Source organism: Limulus polyphemus, unplaced genomic scaffold, assembly GCF_000517525.1.
Source record: "Limulus polyphemus unplaced genomic scaffold, Limulus_polyphemus-2.1.2 Scaffold186, whole genome shotgun sequence".
In the NCBI taxonomy this organism is placed as follows: domain Eukaryota; kingdom Metazoa; phylum Arthropoda; class Merostomata; order Xiphosura; family Limulidae; genus Limulus; species Limulus polyphemus.
In genome coordinates, this window is record NW_013665796.1 from 444,440 (window position 1) to 467,991 (window position 23,552).

A 23,552-nucleotide genomic window follows, 5' to 3' on the forward strand; every position below is an offset into this window, starting at 1 on the left:
CCATCTTAATGGGAAAACGTATGCAAATGTCGAAGGTGTTAAAGAGGACATCGGCATGTTTTTGCTTAAAAGCCAAGTGATTGTAAGATGGAAATGCATCATCGATAAGAATGGAGACCATTTCATTTAATAAATGTTTTGTTTTGATATATAAGTTGTTCGGGTTTTTTCATCTAGAAAAATGCGACATTAATTTTTTGACGACCTAATAGATACTTTTCGTAGGCTATAATGCCTACAGTTTTTAACTGCTGCATAGTGGCTCATAGAATGGCTCTGGGTTTTTTTTCAAGTACAAACTTTTAGCTCATAGCCCCATCTCTTGACCGATTTGAGATCCAATTACAGTCGCGGCTATTAAGGATTTCCTCTGGTTTATTTTAGTACAAAGCTACACAAAGGGCTGTTTGTACTGTGTCTATCAAGTGGATTAAACCACGAAATTTACAATGCGTAAAAACAAATTCATTGAATGTAATATGAACTTACCTAAACTTGTCAAACGTTTTAAATTTAGTTTTTTATTTATCACTGTGTTGATTGATTTACATTTTTTTTATTAGTCACTTTCTCAAAACTATCTACATGCGCACAGTTCTTTAGTGTTTCTTTGCTGGTAAACATTTAAGACAAACAGCAATAATGCCTCAATGAAATTCTCAACGTACGTGAAAATACGTTCTTGTAAGAAAAAGTTACTGGTACTTTATTTTTAATTTCTGTTTGATTCATTTGTTTATTGAATTCTGTGCAAAACTACTCGAGGACCATCCACAATTTGAAAATAATAGACCAGTGGGAAAGCAGTTAGTCAACAATACCCCAAACTAACTCTTTGTCAATGAATAGTGGGATTGACCATTACATTATAACACCACTACAGTGGAAAGGGCAAGCATGTTTGGTGATAGGATTCTATCCCACAACCTGCAGATCACGAGTATAGTGTTCTAACCACTGGTAAAGTTAAGTCCTATCTCAGCTAAGATAAAACCTGTTATAAAGACTTCTCCATCCGAGTTGTGTTTGACTCCTTTAGTGTAAGTCAGGATTGGGAAACCCCTTCACCAATAACAGTGAACTAGTCTGTGAAACAAAAAAAATGTTGCTCAATCTTTGTTTAACAAATTCATGTGGTTTATGTGTATTTTACCTACCATTCACAATTTCTGTGATTAAAATAAGTTTAATCAAATTCTTTTAAATCAGCCAATGCTAAGTATGAGAAGATGTAATTTTCATGTTAAATCAAGAAAGTTCTGTCAAGAGAAAATATATGAAGAAGAAAAAAAATAAGTTAACATAAGATGTAAATGTACTGATAATTCTAAATAAGTAACACAAAGCATTACACCAGTTTTCCAGGTTAACAGGTAATTTAATGAGCAGTATACAATATTTACACTCGTACGTATTTACAGGATTATTAAAACAAAGCATTACACACTGGTTGTAAATGTCAATAGGTAACTTAATCAGCAGTATAAAATATTTACACAAGTGTTTATTTACACCTTAGTTATAATGCAGTATTATTCACAATCCAAACCTAGCAGGAGTTCTTCTGGGAGTGACTGGAGTTCCTGGTTCTCTCCGTCCTGGTGTTAAAATATTACTTCTGAAAAATGAAATATTAAGGTCACGTTAGCCTTTATTTGTATATATATAGTTAAAGACCAATACATATTGCTGTGATATAAATATGTCATTCGATCCCTTCTTGAGTAGCATTGTACATTCCATTATTACAATATTGCAGTTTTTGTACTCAATTTCAAAGCTACCTAAACAAGTTTTTTGTTGATTTCACAGTAGAGTCTTTAGTTTTTTGATGTCATATTCATTCATCTTGTAATAGCACTAAAAATTGCTTATATCATTTTGATGTCTACTGCTCTCAGTTGTGTAATTTCGTCATCTTGCTAACTGTACATGCAGCACACATTTTACTGGCATCCAGTATTCAAAACTTATATGGAATAAATCTTTGAGCTTCTTCAACATTCACTGTTTTATAGCTATGGGACGACAAAGAGGAAAACGTCTCTTTTAAATGACAGAACAGTTAATCTTGTTTATTTCAAATTTATTGTAGCTAAAAAGTGATATACAGATGAAGAAGTAAGTGAATGGATGCTTGAAAAACACCAGGACTTATCCCAAAACTTCTGTGAAAGAACACTATTCTGCTGAATATACGAGGTGGTTTGTCATGTGATTTACATATATAATTAATAAAAACTTGTAGACTCCCTTGGAATGCATATAGCCAAGGAAAACATATCTCTGCAAAGATAGAGAGCAAGGTTAGTATTTGTTGCAGAGTCTATGATGCTTCACACACATAACCAAGTATCATCCCACTGTTCCTACAGTGCAAAACAGTGAAAGAGTCAATCTCTGGAATCACTACTGTTGTGTCGATCATTTAATCAGAAAAACATATTACCAAATCACCGAATAAAAACTAACTTTTATGTAGAAAATAATGGTTCAATTTCTTAAAATTACCTCTACTGAGTTATAGGATAACTGAAATAGCAAGGGGGGACAAGAAAGTAGACAAAACTACACATCCCATGGCTATACTCACATCACTTGTTACTATTTTATAATTACTTTGATATTACCTTTTCACAAAGAAACCCTAATTTGACATCCAGGTGTCAATGATACTTCTCCTTAAAGACAAAAAAGTCATGCTATGAAATTCAGGACCACAGGAAAGTTGAATCAAGCATCCTGAGATAGTGACCCCTTTATCATGTCTACTCTTCAAAAATGAAACTTTTTTAAATATAACGTTTATAACATTATGCAAACATGCCTCATAAAAAATTCACTGCAAAAATATCACAGTTTCAAATACAATTTAAAATATTTGTATGATTCTTAATTATTACTAAATGATTTGGAGTAAAGTTATAGTAATGTTATCAGAAATAAATGGCAAAAAAAAAACAACTAATAATTTTTCAAGAAAGTATCATGTTTTAGTCAACAAGATCTCATCACCTTCTACTAGAAAACTGATTTTTAGCTTCTTGTTCTTCTTTCCGTCTCTTCAACTGCTCCTCTGCAATGACCATCTCTTCTTCCATCTGAGATAGATTTTCTTTTGCCGCACGCTTTCCTTCCTGAAAAACAATTTACACCATAAGTTGTAATGTGATTAAATCATCAATAGAATCTCATTTCTCATAAATAAAAAAATCTGATAAAGATAAGAAGTGAAACTGTAGATAGCTTCACATTTGTTTATCTTTTACATATTTGATTTACTTTTCAATTCTAAATCTATTTCCCTGCTTAAATAATAATGCCACTGACTTCAATATAGAGCTGTTGTTTATGTTAAAAAAATCTTTCTAATTAGTTTTGAACCTCTATTAACAACAGAGAAAATCAATCATAATACATGACATAAAGCTGATATATGACTGTAGATTTAAAAAAAAGTAATTACGATGAAATTCCAAGTTATAAAAAAAAGATCATTTTCATCTAAAGTTTTCAGTCAGTTTTTTGCTCCATCAACAGACTGTAATATAAATTATTTGCTGGGAACTATGGAATTGGCTAAATAATTCTTAGTAATTAACTGTTAATGGTAAGAAAATTACAAAATAATCTTAACATTTCAAAGGAAATAACAGTCACTGACCAATCGAGACTTTCCTGATTCCTTGACAGCATAGAACATGGGCCCAAGCTCTGCCAACCAATGACCATCAACTGCTGTTACACACTGCATATATTCCTGGAAAAATGAATTGAAATTCACAGCTAAAGATCTGATAAATGTGTTGAACAATGGAAGTTTCTACAAGAGAAGAATATATGAGGAAACTTGATACCACCCACGTACATCCCAATAAACAATCTCATTATTTTATTTCACAAACTGTTCTAACATTTGAGGGATATGACAAGAAATATTATCATAAGTACAGTGAATATAAATAAATTTTAATCTATCTTTATTTACTGTCCATTCAGTTTTCAATTGATTATTTTAATAGTCACCACTGTGTAAGGCTGAAATGTGCTTTTCTGGTTTTCATTCATACATCATTAATTTTACAAAAACAGCTGAAATGGATGGTAGTATAAACTGTTCATAAAAGAACACAAATATATAAAAATATAACACCATCATAACCTTTTTAAGGGTCATGATCAGGTTAAATACCTTGCCGATTTAACCTGATGATGGTCTATATGAAACACTGTTATATTTGTTTGTACCAAGGATGAGAATAAAACATGCAGGAAAAAGCTGGAGGTTAACATTAATTACAGCCAAGTCCTCGATCAGCACTAGTAGTCTGGAGGGAGGGGCAAAAATGGCAGAAAATGAAAATCTAATATGTTTCAACTTAATATTTAGATACTGCTGTAGAATTACTATTATTATTAACATTAGTGCTTCTTTGTTGTTTATCTCCTATAATTGTGCCCTAATAACAGTAGCAAATACTTTAAGTTTCCAGAATGGGACATGTAATTCTTTAAATCTGATGTTAGTCCAAGATAAGGATTATCCATTTAAAATTAACCTTGTGACTTCTGTGTATTCTAATTGTGTGTTATTTGTAATATGGCACCAATCTCTCAAGGCAGCCAAGCAAAGATTTTCATATTCCAGTGTTTACTTACAGAACTTGTAACAGAGGTTTTCTGCAACATATGCAAAAGAATATTGTAGTTTTTATCTCATCAAATTTGAATTATTCTTTTCAATGCCCAGCAGCAAATCTAAAACAGTGGGAAAGAACATTCTCATCTCTGATATATTTATATCCTGTAATGAAAAGTGTATATTAGCCATATCAGCTGTCTCCATATCTTATTGGCTTCAAGTGGGTTCAGATACCTTGTTTGTTTGTTCTTATCCTAGAAAAGGAAGTTAATTATTGCTCAAGTACCTTACATTCATGAGAATGTTAATAAAACAATAACAATGAAAACATGGATACATACTAACATAACTTTTTTAAAAAATCTGAACAAAATGAACATATTTAGAACCCTTGGATAAGTGTATAACGATGATCTTGACAAGTGCAAGCTATACAGCTGCTCACATACAAACAGTTTTTTTCTGGAAAATATGATACACTAAAATAATTATTTGGTTTGGTTTGTTTCAAATTTCATGCAAAGCTACATGAGGGCTATATGCGCTAGCCATCCCTAATTTAGCAAAGAGGGAAGGCAGCTAGTCATCATCACCTACTGCCAACTCTTTTACCAACAAATAGTGGGATTGACCATCACATATAACACCCCCACGGTTGAGAGGGTGAACACGTTTGGTGGGATAGGGATTTGAACCTGCAACCCTCAGATTGCGAGTCTAGCACCGTAACCACGCCAAGTCTAAAATAGGTATTCGTTAGATTTGAAGAATGCAGTGGGTCACGTTTAGTTGAGATAGCCTCAAATATATCTATAACAATAGGTTAGTTGGTTGTTTGTAGTTAAACACAAAGCCACATAAAGGGCTATCTGTACTCTGCCCACCACGAGTTTCAAAACTCGGTTTCTGGCAATATAAGTCCATAGACATATTGCTGTGCCACTGGGGAGTTTTAAAACAATGACCTACTACATTACAAAAAGAAGCATAAGCTACATTTCCTACCTTTGCTGTCATTACAAGTTCGTGATAGACTATGTAGTCTGGTGTGAAGCCCATGCCAAAAAGGGCACTTGTAGGATGAAGATGGCATGGCATTCCTGTACGACAGTTTACATACTCTCCAATTCCCTTGAGGCGAGCAGCTTGATGGAAGTATGCTGAACAGATACATTTCCGTATAACATCCCACTCACTTCCACACGACACAATGTCCATTTTCTGCTGAACCATGATCTCTTTCAGCTGTTGCCGAACTTCTCGAACCTATCAAAATTCAGTGTTCCAAAAAATTAGCCATTCAAAACTTCAAAAAAAAAAAAACAACTTACAAAATATTATTACAAAGGCTAAAAACATTTGTATTTGTGACAAGTGATTGCTTATGTAACACTTATCTATTCTCGATTACAAATTAAGGTAAAACAATATCTGGTAAAAAGGATTGCTATATAAAAAGTTTTCTATAAAGTCATAAAAGAAAAACTTTTTCCTTGCTTTTCTTTTGGTATAAAAAATATCTGACTGATAAGCATTACTTAAATATGTTAATTTTATTATAAATTATTTGTTTATACTGTTTTTAAATTCTCTCACATTTGTCTGAATCATAAAAGAATGTTATTAATAACTTGTCAGGCTACTTCATTCACCAAAGGAAGAACCACTGGTGAAGAAAGATTGGCTCAAAAGAAACAATTCCCTAATTACACTTTGAGTTAGAAAAAACAAAGAAGTAACTACATTTAACCAGAACTCTTTGGTAAACAACGTTTTCAACTTCTTTCATTATTTTGCCCTCCAATATAATAAAGAAAGTTCAGAGTACTGACAACTGTATTCATGCTGATTGTAAATCCCATGGCAAATGAAAAACAATATAGACTTTTATGTGAATCTACACATGTAGTGTAGAATTTGTAAGTCATGGGTTCTCAAACTTTTTAGGACTGGAACCCCCTTCCATCTACCAGAATAACATTTCAGATGTCCACAAAATAAATTGAGTATATTTCTTGTTAGGATAATAAAATTCTACACATACATATTATTTTCAAGCTAAGAAAAAAATGCAACAGTAAGATAAAATATCTGTACAGCTTTTCAAAAAAGTTATTAATTCTTGCCATAAAGTTCTGTTTATAAAAAAATAATTAGCTAGATGGTTTTTGTATAGACAGCTCTGTCAAAAAATTTTTGACAGTAAAAAGAAAAATCATGTAGGATAGAAAAAAAAAAGATCTTAAATCATATACATGAAACTCCCATTAAACCCTTGTACTTTCAAAAGGTAGACCTGTTAAAAGTGTTAAGTTTTTATAATTTTTTTTTTTATAAAAGGCAGTTAAAGAGTTTTAATGAACTAGGTGGAAGTTTATGTGGCAGAAACTGGAAATCCTAATAGTTCAGTTAGTAAAGTATTGATCTTAAAACACAAGTGTGAGAGAGAGATTCTGAGTTCAGGACTCAGTTCAAAAAGAGAACTATTCTCCAACTTTAGAACATTACAGTATGTACCATAGGTTTCTTTCCTAGCATATTTAATTTTTCTTCTACAGAGATCCAAAATATGATGGCATGTTACAATTTAATAACACAAACGTGATAATTTGGCACATTTAATTCGTATCAGATATTAAACAGAACAAAAACAAAATTTCTTGGATATGAGTAAAAAATAAATATATTAATTAACTACTATAAGTACAGCCAACTAAGTAAACTGAAAATAGATAAAAATGAAACATTAATTACATGTTGATCACACAATTATAGGCATTAATTTTATAATTATCTTTAGGTTTATTTGAAATCAATATAAAGAGCAAGAAAACCTAATACAAATATATTAAGATGTCCATTTCTTGGAAGAACATTTATGGCCAATTTAACATATACTTAATGAAGACAAGAACTGAAAACCACTTACTTTTTTCATAGCCTTTACATGAATGAAGTGTTCATTACACCACGATGATGAGTAGCTGGTGACGATAAAATAGATAAAACTCAATGTTACAAGTTTCACATACCAAATCGAGATTTCTTTCTTATGTTTGTTTTTTAAATCATTTCTTAGCAAAGATATTAAACTACGATCTCTGCTTTTTATTAAAAAACATTTTGAGAAACTTGATACTTTGATAACTACAATATTTTTTCTAGTAAAGTGTAAATAAATTTTAAGATATGAAAAATATTTCATTCATTAAATACAAGAAAAACTGATGCACAGAAAACAAGTGTCTACATGTTTTTTTTAATAGAGTTCAGCCTTCCCTCTTACTGCCACACTTCATTGTCTTGTAACTGAATAAAAGATTTTTAGAAAATTAATTATGAACTGTAAAACTAAAAATTAAATCAAATATTTCAAAAAAGTTATCAAAAATTACATGTGTCCCATTTCATAATAAGGTGGATCTTGTCATAAGAATAAAGCTGAGTCTATCAACAACTGATGGTCATTTTATGGCAGATTCCAGTGTGAGGTTCAGAAAATAATTAGGTCATAAAATAATATATTTCTTCAACTTAGTTTTATAATATATACAATATTTGTTCACTGCTAGTGACACATGGGACTTCAGAGAATAAAAAATCAGAATAATTCAGATTTCAGATAACATAAATGCTAATAAGGCACACACACACCTTTTTTTAATCCCCACAAAGTGGTAATTGTATATCAGATTTCAGTTATGAGGTTTTAAGATGATACTGCTTTGATGACTGTTAACAACTACAAACCTGTTGTTACTCCACTGTTGATAAACATTTAAAAATGTTAAATGATCACTTTCTGGGACCTGAAATTTTTCTCTTGCAGCATCACTCTCTTCCTCTCGTCCTTTAGGTCTGTAAAATATTGCCGGTACTGACAGCATGGAAACGATAATCTAAAAACATGAAAATATGATTTTTGAAAAGGAGATCACACAACACCCCAAAACTATCAAATCTGACAAGACAGGGTGTAATAAAAGGTGGGAAAATCAATGTTGGCTTGAGCCAAATGGCTTTTTCTGGAAGGAGCCACAAACCAGAAAATGGTTGCAAAAACTGATACATGAGTATGATAGTGCATATGTGAGCATGAGAGCACAAATATACTACATTAAATCAAACACCAAAAAGGAGGTAAAAGTGTGCCTCAGCAGCTGTATAGTTAACCATTTCTAAGTGAGGCAAAAGAAGGACAGTAGTCTTTTTTATACAGTATTTAACATATTTAACTTTAAATTTATAATTTTAGTTAAAATACAGGAAAAAAAAGCTGCAAAATTTTATTTTCATCCCAAAATGTGCATACAATGAATACAATTTTCATTCTGTTTGTTTTGAATTTCGTGCAAAGCTACACGAGGGCTATCTGCACTAGCTGTCCCTAATTTAGTAGTGTAAGACTAGAGGGAAAGCAGCTAGTCATCACCACCCACCACCAGCTCTTGGGCTACTCTTTTACCAACGAATAATGGGACCATCACATTATAACACCCCACGGCTGAAAGGGCGAGCATGTTTGGTGTGACGGAGATTCAAACCCATGACCCACAGATTGCGAATCGAGCACCCTAATCACCTGGCCATGCCAGGCTGTTCCATTCTGTTCAATCTCATTAGTATTTTTTTTTCATTTATATATGTATTTTTGTGCTCAGCTTGTGTTTGGGCTGTAAAGCCAAGCCAATGGCCTGGCTCGGGCGTGGCTCAACCTTGAAAATCACTGACTCACCCATGCACAGATTAAACTATGCTAATTTAAGAAATTGTAGAGTATCAAATCCTAATTTTTCTCATAATTCTTATATTCCACTTATGTCTCTCTCACATTATCCATGCATTTGATCATCAATCAAAATATACTGGATAAATATCACTCCATTTCTTTGACAAGGTACTGTTAAGGTACATCTACAGTCACAATACCTTTAAACATTTCAACTTAAGAAACAAATGCCATATACTTTCTTCAATCAAATTTTTATCTCCTCCAATTTTAACTTCACTATTTGTCCTTTATTCAATATGTACACTTACACTCACAATTTACTAACACTACTTCTGTAACCATAGTAATGTTTGTGTTTCTAAGTAAACATTTCATAATTCTAACAATAAAGAAATGGCCTAGTTCAACTAACTTTTGTAGTCTAAATTTCCATGTCCCCCCCTTTCCTTGCAAATTGCCTAATTGAAATTATACTCTTGTTATCCTCGACTGGAAGAACAGCCTCACCAAGCTAACTGACTTCTATAATGAAAATCTTCTTGTAGTTTTTATTCTTATTACTCTTATTTTATTAGAAGTTTTCTTGGAATTGCAGGCTTCTTATTCTACCCGAGTAGGGTACAAACCTCGTGGTTCTTACCAGCTTTAGTAATCTTGATTTACCTGAACAATTTTTTATACCTCCTGTTCCAGCCAATCATTCTATTTGTGAAGGCCAAGTACTAGTACTGCAAGAATTCAGTGAAATTAGCTCATTAAGCTGCTGAAAAACAACTTTGAAAAATGAAAGTCAGTTATTGGCATCTTGGTTTTTTTCTACCTACTTTTTTTTCTACTTTTGAAAACTTAAGTGTAAGAAAGAAATTAGAAATGTAACTCATTTATAATGCAATAAATATTTTGGTAACACACAACTAATAAATAAATTTGGTCACTAAGGAATCACTGTAAGCTATTTCTTTACCTTTTCCTCATCACTCACTTACTAAATTTACATCTCATTCAGCTTAAGGAAAATATAACATTAAAGTAGTGGAAGAAGTTATTATTTTTTGTACTTAGATTTTCTCCTGCACATTTGATTAGGTTACATCAGTTAAAATTACACCACAGTCTTTGATTCTACATCAAATCTCAGCAGTTCAACATACCAGAATTTCAGAACTACACCCCATTTCACAGGAAACAATGAGCATCTTTGACAGTGCAGGATCAAGAGGAAATTCAACCATGTTACGTCCAAGTGGAGTAAGGTTACCCACATTGTCCAATGCACCCAAGATCCACAATTGGTACATGGAGTTAAGCATATTATCCTACAGGAAAAGAAAATGTTCAAGTGAAGTAGAACATTATCAAGTGGACTCATGGTCACAATTCTAGGAACAATTAAAATATATTTGTAAATGCTACAATATCAAATATTATATGTTAAAACTGAAAAATAAAGTTTAATTTCTATAGGTTTTTATTGGGTAGTGTTGTTGGTTTTAATAAATGGTAAAATGTTTAATTGTAATGTGAAACCATTTTAATAACACTTCTGTTACTAAACACAAGTACAGACATACTGATGGTTACACTTCTGTTATTAGACACAAGTACAGATATTGTTGGTTACACTTCTGTTACTAGACACAAGTACAGATATTGTTGATTACACTTCTGTTACTAGACACAAGTACAGAACTACTGATGGTTACACTTCTGTTACTAGACACAAGTACAGAACTACTGATGGTTACACTTCTGTTACTAAACAAAAGTGCAGAACTATTGATGGTTACACTTCTGTTATTAGACATAAGTACAGACATATTGTTGGTTGCACTTCTGTTACTAGACACAAGTACAGAACTATTGTTGGTTACACTTTGTTACTAGACACAAGTACAGAACTATTGTTGGTTACACTTCTGTTAATAGACCCAAGAACAGAAGTATTGATGGTTACACTTCTGTTACTATACACATGCACAGATGTATAGTTGGTTACACTTCTGTTACTAGACAAAAGAGCAGATGTATAGTTGGTTACACTTCTGTTACAAGACAAAAGAACAGATGCATAGTTGGTTACACTTCTGTTACTAAACACAAGTATAGAAGTATTGTTTGTTTTATACTGAAAATGATCAGGGGGACACAAAGAAATAAAACATTTATACTAACAAACACTTTTTAAACACTTAGTTTTCAGACGAAATATAAATGAAACTGAAATGACAGGTCCATTGCTAAGAAACATATTTCAAAACATACAAATGCACATCAAAATAAATTGATTCAAAATGTTGACATTCTCTGTTAATAAATGAAGCTCATTTATTAAAAAAACATCTAAAGGCTTAGTTAAAACTACTGTATTTTCAATTCTCACCACTGAGGAATAATTCATCTGGTGTTATACTTAGCATGCACTTTCCACCTAAAAGCAACAAAACCAGTATATGATCTAGAAAGAGATATAGAAAGATTATTTTTTGAGATTAACAAATTATTGCTTTACTTCCCACTTCTAGGAATCAGTATATTTAGCTAATTACTGTATTTCTCATCAACAGTTTTCTCATCTATTTTTTACCTTCAAACTGATGACTTCATTTGCCCTTTCTGAAGGAGTACACTGAGTTAACTGCTTTTATACACTCAATCTCTTTCTTCTGATTGAAGAAGTAAAAATATACTTTACACTTTAATTTTTTAAACCCATCATATCTTGCAGGTTTTGCCAGAATTATTTTCATGATGTCCTACTAATTATCACCATACCTTATAAAATTTCTGGTCTATTTATACAAGGTGGATTATAATATGGTTAGGATTACTTTTCAGCCAGAGGCTAGTAGCGTCTGCTCAGGTTTAAGGAGTTAAAACCACTGAAGACCACTTGGTTATTTATACATTCACTTCTGAATGTGATGTTTCACTGAGATAACTAACAATAGCCTTACCTTTACAGAAATAATTACTTAAAAGATTTTTTCAATGTTTTATTCACCAATTTCGTAGGAAGAAAGATAAGAATGAGCTAATCTTAGTTGGATTTTACAATTCTTGGTTGCACCAAATTCGTGGAAAGCCTGCTTTCAAAAAGTAATTCTGGGCTAACCCAAAGACACTGATCAAACCAATTTGAAGTGACAACTTATTCAGTCAATAGTGTTTTGAATGTCTAACTGTCCTACTAAACTGTAGGGGTTCAGGAGGCACAAAGCAATACCATTAACTAGTTCTGTTACAACCAATGAAGAAAAAATTTGGAAAATTACAGCTGCCTGTCCTGTAAGACCCAGTGGTTTAGTAAGGGTATCTAGTTGGAAAAGGGAAATATAGATTAGCAATACCATTAACAAATTATTATTTGTTTCACAGCTTTAAAGGGCAGCTTAAACATCACACTTATTAATCTATTGTTTCTTGAGTCAGTATATTCAGCTTCTTCAGTGATCACTCTAGAACAGCTAATTCTAGCAGCAGACAATAACTTCCTACAATCACAAATGTAGGAGCAACTCACTCACTTAAGAACTCCTTTATTACTACATCCTAATGATGAACCTCACTGAAGTAATCGCTTAATAAACACCTTTCTGAATTCAAGACACTATAAAGAAGCTTTGTTTTACTTTTGGTTAGCTAGCAACTCTATCTGATGATAATGTCCAAGATATTTCTAGCATTGTGCAAAATTGTTAAAATAAAATGTAACAAGATTGTTTATTTAAAATAACTTTACTGAATGTTAGTTTTTCTACGCTACATTCTGTACTCTATAAAAATTAACTTTTTAACAGTGTCGTATCAGCTCCCCATATTATATATTTTAGGAATGAAAGTTTAACAATTAGAAACTATATGATTAACAGCTATTTTCCTTTTACCTCTGGTGGAGGATCCATGAAATGAAACTGTAATAGTTTCTGGACTCCCAGAGACTTGAGGAGCAAAACTACATTTGACAAGTTGGTCCTCTGGATCTCTGGCACAGTTGTCACCAGCAATTCCTGCTTGTACTGACTTTCTGTGTAAAGCCGGAAACAGTGACTGTGGAGAAATATATATAAACATCAGACTATACTTCCCACATAGATAAACCATGCTTTCCTACTTAAGTTATTATTTCAATTTACCATTAATGTTTTTTGACAATGATAATTAACACACCAACACCATATCTATAAAATATCATTTTAAATAACAAGTTATCACTTACGTCTTTAATAAAGAGCTTAACAACATTACAAAGATTCTTGTACAACTTTAACCAAATATATACCACTATACTTTATCTAAGATCTATGTTATTTAATTTCTTTAAATCTCACATTCAGAGAAAACTACCAAGATCTTTTATTCCATATCCTGTTTGCTTACTGCCAATGACTCTTGGTATGATGAAAATATTCAATCAATAACAAAATATGAAAATACTCATTGAAAACACAGTGAGTTATTGTATTCATGATATAACTACACCTTCTTAATGAAAACCCCAAAATGGCATCACTGCAAAAACAATTGTTATTGCTTTAAAGGTGATAGTTTACCCTAAAATAGAGCACTGTTTTAATGTTTTGTACCATAATAACACTATTAATACATGAAAGTAATTAACAGTAATAATATATGTATTTTTTTAATTACAAGTATTAAATGTCAATGATTAATTGGGGGGGGGGGGCAAAAAGGTTTTCCTAAAATTTGGAAACTAAAGATATTATTAATTTCTGTTACTTACCCATGTTCCACATACAATTCTCTCCAGATCTTTAGATGGCAGTTGTTTGATTGAACAAACAAACAACAAGAAGTATTAAAATACCTATTATTTACTTCTGTCCTGTCCTAGTAGCTCCTTCAGACCTTTGGTTCGCACTACTTTAGTTTACAAACATATCATATGAAAACACATTTTTACTTACCCAGGTTCTGTTCTACTAACATTTCCAGATCCTTGGCTGAAGCTAGCAAGATGGAAAAATAACCATATAAACATCTCATTCTAAAACATGTACTACTTACCCAGGCCCTGTCCTACCAGCTCTTCCAGATCTTTGATTTGCATTAGCCTGATAAAAAAAAAAAAGCATAATAAGAAGAAACTTTTTGAAATGGTAAAACAAATTTTAATTACTTCCATTCTGACAATCACACCCATGGCATGACCTGCAAAATGTCCAGATAAGAACATTCTTGTGGTTATTTGTGCTTACGTAAAATTTAAGAAGGTGAAATGGTGACCAAACAATCTGACTGAATTTTGTGGAGTAATACGGAACAATATGCACAATTATTAATCAAAAACAGTATAGTAGCAAAAAGGTGTAATGCCCTATTGTAAACCTTACAAGTAAAGGGTTAACATACAAAATACTAGTGTATTGTCCAACTTATTCGCCTTTCTTTTGTATTTTCTGCGATAATGGTCTGTTTCATTAATAAATTCACCATCCAGTTACCATTATTCATTTATGACACATATATGTGTATTGCTTATGACTTTTCACAACCATTTCAATAACTGTACATTATTAAAAGTTATGTCATAAATTAAGTTAAAATCAATCCATGCACATATATGGACTTCTGTTTTCATTTCGTTATAAAACCCAACTGAACTGCAGCGAGATTAAAAGTTTATACATTGTTACAACAGTTATTACTAGTTCCCAGTGATGTCACATAAACAAAGCACATGGCTAGTTTTATAGATTTAAAACATACATTAGATATTAAAGTTTGATAATCAATGACTACTGAATGAATAAGGTCAAAATCAATTCCCAAAAAAGAAAAGAAGGTAAAGAATCAAACTAAATTTTTCCTATAAAAGTGGTTATATTTTTAAACATAAAGCTTTTTTCTATCTTGCTTTCAGAAACAGAAGCTTTCTTAACTAGAATTTTTATGCAGTATTTTGTAATATTGTCTAAAATAACACTGGAATGCTCTAAAATATTATATATCTGTATCAATTACAAGAGCTTTTAAATTATGTCACATCCTCTAATACAAAGAGGTTGGCAGTTTTCTAAATGGCTTTCTGATATCCTAATTAGCATAACTTATAAGACACTAGAACCTGATAGTTTGAAGTTTACTCAAAGATTTTATAGTAAACTGGGTTCAGTTTCATTCTTTAGTTTGATTAAGAATTTTCAAGCAAAACAACACAAAGGGGGCCATACCTACTTTTGAACTAACTGACCAGAGGTAAAGAAGTTAGTCACAAATACTCAATACCAACTCTTGGGCTACTCTTACCTGACCAAATAGGGGGATTTGACTTTCTTTTACTATACTTATGGGCCTAAAGTGCAGAACATGCTTTAGAAGCAACAAGTACATGAACCTTGAACATTCAGATTCAGGATCTAAGAAAGCTAAACACTAGGATATGCTCAGCCTTATATTTCATTGTTTAATCCTATATGCACAGGTGAGGGTCAAATTGTGCATGCCCAATCTTGTAAAAAGTACCATTCAACATGGTATTATGAATTTGAAGTCAGGAGTAATTGCTGATTTCATGACAGTCCATGCTAAAGTAAAGAAAATACCAGAATACAACATACACATATATAGACTTCTGTTTTCATTTAATTACAAAACCCAACTGAACTTGGAACTCAAGAGATACTGAAAAAAACTTTAAATATACATTTAGGAGGTTATAGAAATTATGAAAATACAATTTGCACATGATGTGATGGATAAAACTATTTTTATTCTTCACATGAACATCATCTGGCACTGACTTGTCAGAGTCTGAACCACTGATTTTGCCATTTCACAAACATATCTTTAGTACAAAAATTATATTAACACATCTGACTTTTTGTGCACAACAGACTTGTATTGTTTACTAAAAGCCTGATAAACTTCATGATCATACACTTAAAAAATTTGAAATTATAGTCAACATTACTTCTTCAATACAAGGTTGGTTCATTTGACTGACCCCGTACACATTCAATTGATGCAAACAGTCTATTGGTATAATGTCAGCTTCCACATAGCATCCTTTAATTGTTCTCAAAAGTTCCTCTAGAAGATTATCACAATTTAGCTAAAAAATACATTCAACTGATTAATGTACTAGAATTTACTTCTCTTGTTACACTCTCACTAACACTCTAGATTTTGTAACACTACAAACATAGTTTGTTTTTAACAAAACTTTAATAAGAGTAAATGAAATAATGAAACAAATACTGATACAGTGACTAGTCTTTTGTAACCTAATATTATTGTGACTTGTTTTAAAGAACATCATCACTGCCTTCTTTTTTTAAAATACAAACATGATAATGTACCATGTCAACTGTGAACTAAAAAACAGCCAACACGCATCTTGCTCCAATCAGAATCTAACTGAACTGATCAATGATGTATGGGATGTTAACTGAAAAGCAGACCTCTAAATGTCATTACACTTTGTGGTTTTTTGCAAGAAAAGTAACAAGAATGTACTGGATGTCAAGTAAGGAGCAGACCTCTAAATCTCATTACACTTTGTGATGTTTTGCAAGAGAAGTGACAAGGACGTAATGGATGTCAAGTGAGGAGCAGACCCCTAAATCTCACTACACTTTTGTAGTATTTGCAAGAGAAGTGACAATCCATTCCATGACATAAGCAATGGCAAATGATGTAGCATAGTCCAGGCTGTGATTAAAACCAACAGTGGGCACCCCTACACAAATGACGTTCAATCCATCATCCACAACTAATAGTTCAGGATGCAGACCAACACACACACTAGGAAGAGAGAGAGAGATTCATACTGCTGGATTGTAGCTAATAAATTGCTCATAAAAGTTATAAATGGAAAGCCTACTTCTATGACTCTCTATTAAAATGGGACGAAACAGTTAAAATTGGCAACTTTCTTCCAAATGTGTGATGTCCCATTACTTTTGGTAATAGTGTATATATGTTTGAATAAATATAGGTATCATTGTTTCTTTAATAAGCACAAATGAAATGTTCTCTAAATATATTTTCTAAATTACACAACTCAGCAGCATCTGCCATGTACATATTTCTAAAAGATGGAATGTCTGCTTACCTGACTAATTGGGTACACTTGTAAGGCATCCATACCTATTCTTGGATTGTATACCTTTAACTTACAGTAACCACTGTCAATGACAAACATGATCCCATCCACTGGAATAAAAAAAGTTTTTAGGAAGCCATTAAAATAACTGCATTCAGATTGGTATTTAAGTTATCAAATTTGTACACTCATATTTATTTAGGATATGAAAAAGTTGACATTTTTAAATGGGCACAGAAAACTTTACTATTAAGATAAAGTAATAAGACTAAAAGCAGCTTATATTTACTATTATTCTACAAGTTTCATTAACTAAAATATATTTGTTTTAGAAGATGTAAACATTTTAGTTAACTCTCTTGCCACAGGTATCCTTTATGATATATGACACAAGGTTTTAGTGTCTTACATTCAAAATTTTATTAAATTATTTCTTGTTTATGTTATACCAATTAGTATAGCATAAGATCTTAACTAATAATCCATATTCTAATAGTATATAAGTTTAAAGTTCTTAATTTTATAAGGCAATATTTTAAAAAATCCTGAATTTCCCCTAGTGTGACACGTGACACATTTTCTCTAGTATCTTTTCATCTCTATTTTATTCACCACCACCCCAGAAACTACAAAATTAAACATAAATTACTCACTATAAAATCGTCATTGCTCAGACAAACCATAATTTTATAGCCTTCAATTTTGTTTGGTTACAGAGCTATCAAATAGAAACTCAGACCACTCCTGTCACATCCTTTCTTTCAGGATTTGTTAATAGTTCTCTGTTACGTTTAATTATACATTACCTATAACCAATAGAAAGCCAAGGATTTCCTCTATCAAAAGACATATTATATTGCATTCTTTTCTGAACAGAGAAGTGTCAATTTTACTTCCAATACAACTTTGGTTCCCACGGGAATGACAATGGCTAGCTTGAATGAATTTGTAACAGTTCTTGTCACATAGTTAGAGAGCCATAAAAATTGTGATTGTTAGAGAAAATTGTCTGCTTTTTGTATGTTATTAGTCTATGTTCTTGGTGAATTATTTAATGCACTACTACTATTAATATCAAAAAGTAGGGTTAAGTGTCAGAAAAAAAAATACTTTGGTAATTACTTTATTTCTTGTTTTTCATGTTTATTCTATATTTATTATTATAAAAGTACCTAAAATATAAAAAATAGAGATCTCTTTAGGTTAGTTAAGGTTATATTAGGTAAAATAAACAATAATAATAATATTTCACGAGGCATGCAACCACCTTCCCACATCTGGCTGCAGACAGCAAAAGGTGGTAAAGATGTGGGGCGTTGTGGACTAGAGCACCCACATCTGCTCAATTTTCTTTTCATGTGAGGCCAGCAAAATTGAAGTTAAACTGGATAGACAGTGTACCCCAATGCAATGTGGATATTACTTCTGCCAATACCTGTAAAAACTAGGGCACATTACATAATGACCCACCTTATGATTTGTGCCCTAGTGCTGGATGTTTGTGGCTGCAATTTTCTCTCTCTCTCTCTCAGGAATTTACATTTAACTGTATTCCATTTACGGTTAGGATATACTGCGTAAGATTTGCACTAGCCTTCTTTTCGATGTATTCAATTTTTAGCTTTTCTAAATAATTAACTTAAATATATATATATATATATATAGAAAGACCTATCAATACACAACAGATCAATCACACCTGTTAAAGATGTTTCTGCAATGTTTGTGGCTACCACACACTTTCGAACTCCATCAGGAGCCTTTTGAAAGATCTTCGCTTGAAGGTCACTTGGCAACTGAGAATAGATCGGAAGAATAGCCAATTGGGGAGCATCGTCTATTTCACCTAGCCTCTCTACAAGATTTAAAATTGTCAAGAATTACTACATATTTTCTGTCCAACTGTTCCCACCAAGTTTTCTGCACAAACTATTACAACACCACTATCTAATCTGTTTTAACACATAAAGTACACTAGTATATCAAACTGTCAAAAACCTAAATGTTTACATATCACAAATACTTCTATTATAACTTTAGATTATTGTTTGAAATCAATTGTCCAATCATTTGGTGTGATCAGCAAAACATAGATCATATCTCTACTTATAAAATTGTGTCTAGAATTTAAATTATGTAATAGCAAGGGGTAAAAACAATAATCATATGAAAACCATATTTCTTTATTTATATGCTATAAATCAAACTTTTTGTCAATTTCATTGGTTACCACAGTATCAGTTTAACAAATTTGTGACTATTGTTCAGTATTTGGAAAATCTGTACAGATAATCTATGTGTTAAATTGTGTTTCACACTCATCACTTCTTCCACTAGCTTTTTAGTGAGCAAAACAAACTGAAAAACAATTTTGTTTAATGAACATTTATAAAATTTAAATGCTGGCTGGTTACAAATTATTAATGAAAGTTTAAAACAACAATTAGCAACCCAATACATAACTCCAAAAAAGATATTCAAAGATCATTAAACAAAGACAGTCTGAATTATTAATGTAAAATAAGAGTTTTTGTCTTTTTTTTTGTACTTTAATTCAACTGAAAATCAACTTTTAGAAATTTTATGAAGCTTAATTCTGCTCAAGGCAGCTGTTCAGAAATACTCTTGAATAAAACCTGAATCACTTTTGTCTTATCTACCATTATTACAACCATAAACAGTTTAAACATATCTAACAAAATATTATACATTTTCATGCATAATATTTTAGAAAAAACAGTATTTCGATATTGTGGTTAACAAATAATGAACTATTGAGTGAAGGAAAGGTAATTAACATATACTGTTGCATAAGGTCCTCATGTAAAGATCAGAATATACTTTCAAATTCTGAATTAATTAGAGGGTCAAATCTATATCTGAAAAATTATATTAAATAGAAAAATTTACAAAAGTAGATGCAGAAAAAAAAAAGAGTGTCTAGTGAAATCAGTCATATACAAGTTAGAGATGTATCACCAGATAACACAAAGTTAACTGATTTCAGCAAAAGCCCCCCAGTGGCACAGCGGTATGTCTGTGGACTTACAATGCTAGAATCCAGGTTTCGATACCTGTGGTGGGCAGAGCACAGAAAGCCCATTGTGTAACTTTGTGCTTAACAAACAAAATTTCAGCAAAAAATAAATAATGGTGTTTCATCTACATTGAAAATCAACAACATTTTTGACAAAAAGTTGCATATGAGAAGCATGGAATATTAAACACACTAAGCAATATAAAGAACTTGTAAATGCATTTTAATATTTTCACATCACATGTGTGTTTTATTATATTCCACAAAAAAATATCTTTATTGTTTTACATAGTTTTCCAAAAACAAACTTAGTAGGAGAAAAATAAGAGAGTTTACAAGTGAAGTAGTAACTTCCACCTTCATATTATATACTTACATATTACATTTTATTTCAAGGTTTTTTTTTCATATGAGAAAACATACAAAATACAGATTATCAATGACAACGATGAGGTAATTATTTATACACTAGAGCGCTAATAATTTGGACTAACTGGGACCAAGGGTGGTCCAGATAATCAAAAATCGGGATAATTGGACATTATTACAAAATCTTATCTTGGCATTAACAAAAAACTTTATTTTGAACTTATTTTTTACAATATAATTAACACATACATACAGTTAATACAAATAAAAATCATTTAAGGCATAAATAAGAAATGATTCCATTTACTAACAAAAGAACCATTCTTTTGCATGTGGTAGACATTTTCCCCCCAACAAAGAGCAACTTTGATTTAAAAAAAAACGTTTTTAATTTTTAAGGAAACACAAAGCACGCCTATACTCAATAAGGATACGGTTGCATGTGACAATTCTGTGGCGAGATTTACCCTTTGCTACAAAGTTATCAAAGTATATTAGGACATGTTTAACACTTGTGTGTTTTTTACAAAGAAAATACATACATACATGTATGTACATATTTTTAATTTCAGTATTTGATCTAGATAATCAGCATTCTACTGTAATAGCAGAAATTGCATCCTACAGGAAGCTGTTTGTGCTAGTTATTACTAATCACAGTATTCATGCTTAATTCTAAAAAACTGTAAAAAAGAAAGTCAACATTTTCTAAAAAAAGCATTTTTTTCTGATAAGTACTGCATGGGAAAAGTGTTCGGATTGTGCTCTTTACTTATACGCAACTCATTGCATCAAAATGATTCAATATACAAGCTCAAAATTTTCATAAGTTTTATTGATATAAACTGTAATGTTTTGATATATTAAAAGTGCTATCATTTATTGAATAAATAATAGCTTTTAAGAATTCCGGTTTTTTAGTACTATGTTTAAAAATTACATCAATAAAGATATCATCGAACCCTCACTTATAGTCCTAGCGAAATTCATGTTCTTGTTTTGTGGGAGAGTACTTTTATTTAAAATTGAGCTCTGTATAAATAAATGGTTGTCGCACATACCATGGTTATTACTGAATACCCAAAGATATAAATTTTATGGATTTTCGTTTGTGGTGTGCCATTCAATAGATGGCACAACATTTCATAAGCCTCAATCACCACTTCTGGCATTGAGATCTTGTTGTACATCAGCACAATTTTTCTTTTAAATCCTCTTCTTATAAGTTTAAAACACACCCTAAAAATACAGAAAAGTCTTTAAACAATCAACATATCATCTCTGTATCAATATTATCAATATGTTGATGTTTAAGACTTTTCTGTAGTTTTGGTTTCATACATAGATACTGACATACACACTACATCCATTATAGTAAGATTATTACAGAAACCTGAGCTTATGTTAATTGTGAAACATCTCCAAAACAGAATGTTATGGTCTTCATTTTGAACAATCTGTATACACCTAAATAGCATTTTTTAAGACACTTATTCAATAAAAAGAAAAAAACTAATGGTTTTACCTGATATCAATTCACAAGTAACTTCAATATCTTCTTGTCCAGGCATGAAAATTAGGATATCCCCTGTTGACACAATTTAAAAAGCTTAAAAAAATAAGAGTAACACATATCTTTCTTGAATAAATTGGAATTCATATTAAAACAATGGTTATACACTTTTTCCTTAATTATTTCCTAGCTATCTTCTTCCCTTTTGATTGTAGCAAAAGTTCATGAATCATACAACAAAATTCTTAGATCTTGAACTTTTTCCTTTATTTCCAGTACTTGTTAAAGGAGTTTTCATTATTAATCTTGACAAAAAATAATAGTAACATTAAAAAGTTAAGCCTAACTCATTTCTCTATACTTACAGGCCTTCAGCAAGGAGTATTAAGCCATATTTCATATACAGTTGGTAAAAGTTGAACATTTTGAAAGCTAACTCTTAACATATAGCAACTTTGATTTCTCTTACACAAAATTTTCCATTACACTGCAATATTTATTTTTATTTCAATATCCAGCTACTCTACTTGAATTGGTCAAAATATTCATAAGAAATATTAAAGATTGAATAATTAATTCTAGTATTTTTTCTGCATCTTTAAATAACTGAATTTTTCATCTTTAACACTAATTTCTATCCAGAAAAAAAATTAGTTTTTGAAAACCAGACATACCAATACTGGGTTGTAAGTGAATCTGTAATGCTTGCTTGACAGCAGCATCAACATAGTCTTCAACAGGGTTTTTACTGAAATAAATCTCAACAGGAAATGTTCGTCCTGGAATTGTAAAAACTGGGACATTACCAAAGAAAGAGGCAAACTTTGAAGCATCCATTGTTGCTGAGGTAACAATAAGTTTCAAATCTTTTCTTCTAGCCACAACCTATCAAAAATGAATATCAATTACATAGTCTAAAAACTGAGCAACCCTATTTTCAAGGAAATTATAAATTACCTGTCTCATCTCTCAATATATCCTAAATATAACAAAAAAAAAAGAGCTTAAACTATGAATCTCTCTGTTTATGGTTTCCCTAACTATTTCCGATTAATAGCCATAAGAGAAAAAAAGTTGTTTTTAAAATATACAAATATATATATATATATTCTTTCTCTTATATCTTTAAAAGAATACCATTTTAATTCGTAATGAAACATAGTTAACCCAGTGTATGTTCTATCAAACTAACCA

General features: G+C 31.3%; 1 protein-coding gene across 1 annotated transcript in view; it reads right to left on the bottom strand.

Annotated features, from left to right (window-relative positions):
* Positions 1-1,364: 1,364 nt before the first annotated feature.
* LOC106478171 (pre-mRNA-splicing factor ATP-dependent RNA helicase PRP16-like) overlaps positions 1,365-23,552 on the bottom strand; it is a 51,837-nt gene continuing 29,649 nt past the window's right edge. The window contains 13 exon segments of the mRNA XM_022381696.1: positions 1,365-1,618; positions 3,016-3,137; positions 3,665-3,760; positions 5,648-5,908; positions 7,572-7,626; positions 8,393-8,541; positions 10,526-10,690; positions 13,259-13,421; positions 14,400-14,446; positions 17,449-17,549; positions 19,139-19,294; positions 22,371-22,433; positions 23,033-23,243. Of these exon segments, the coding sequence (XP_022237404.1) occupies positions 1,537-1,618; positions 3,016-3,137; positions 3,665-3,760; positions 5,648-5,908; positions 7,572-7,626; positions 8,393-8,541; positions 10,526-10,690; positions 13,259-13,421; positions 14,400-14,446; positions 17,449-17,549; positions 19,139-19,294; positions 22,371-22,433; positions 23,033-23,243 (1,671 nt within the window). The 3' untranslated portion in view covers positions 1,365-1,536.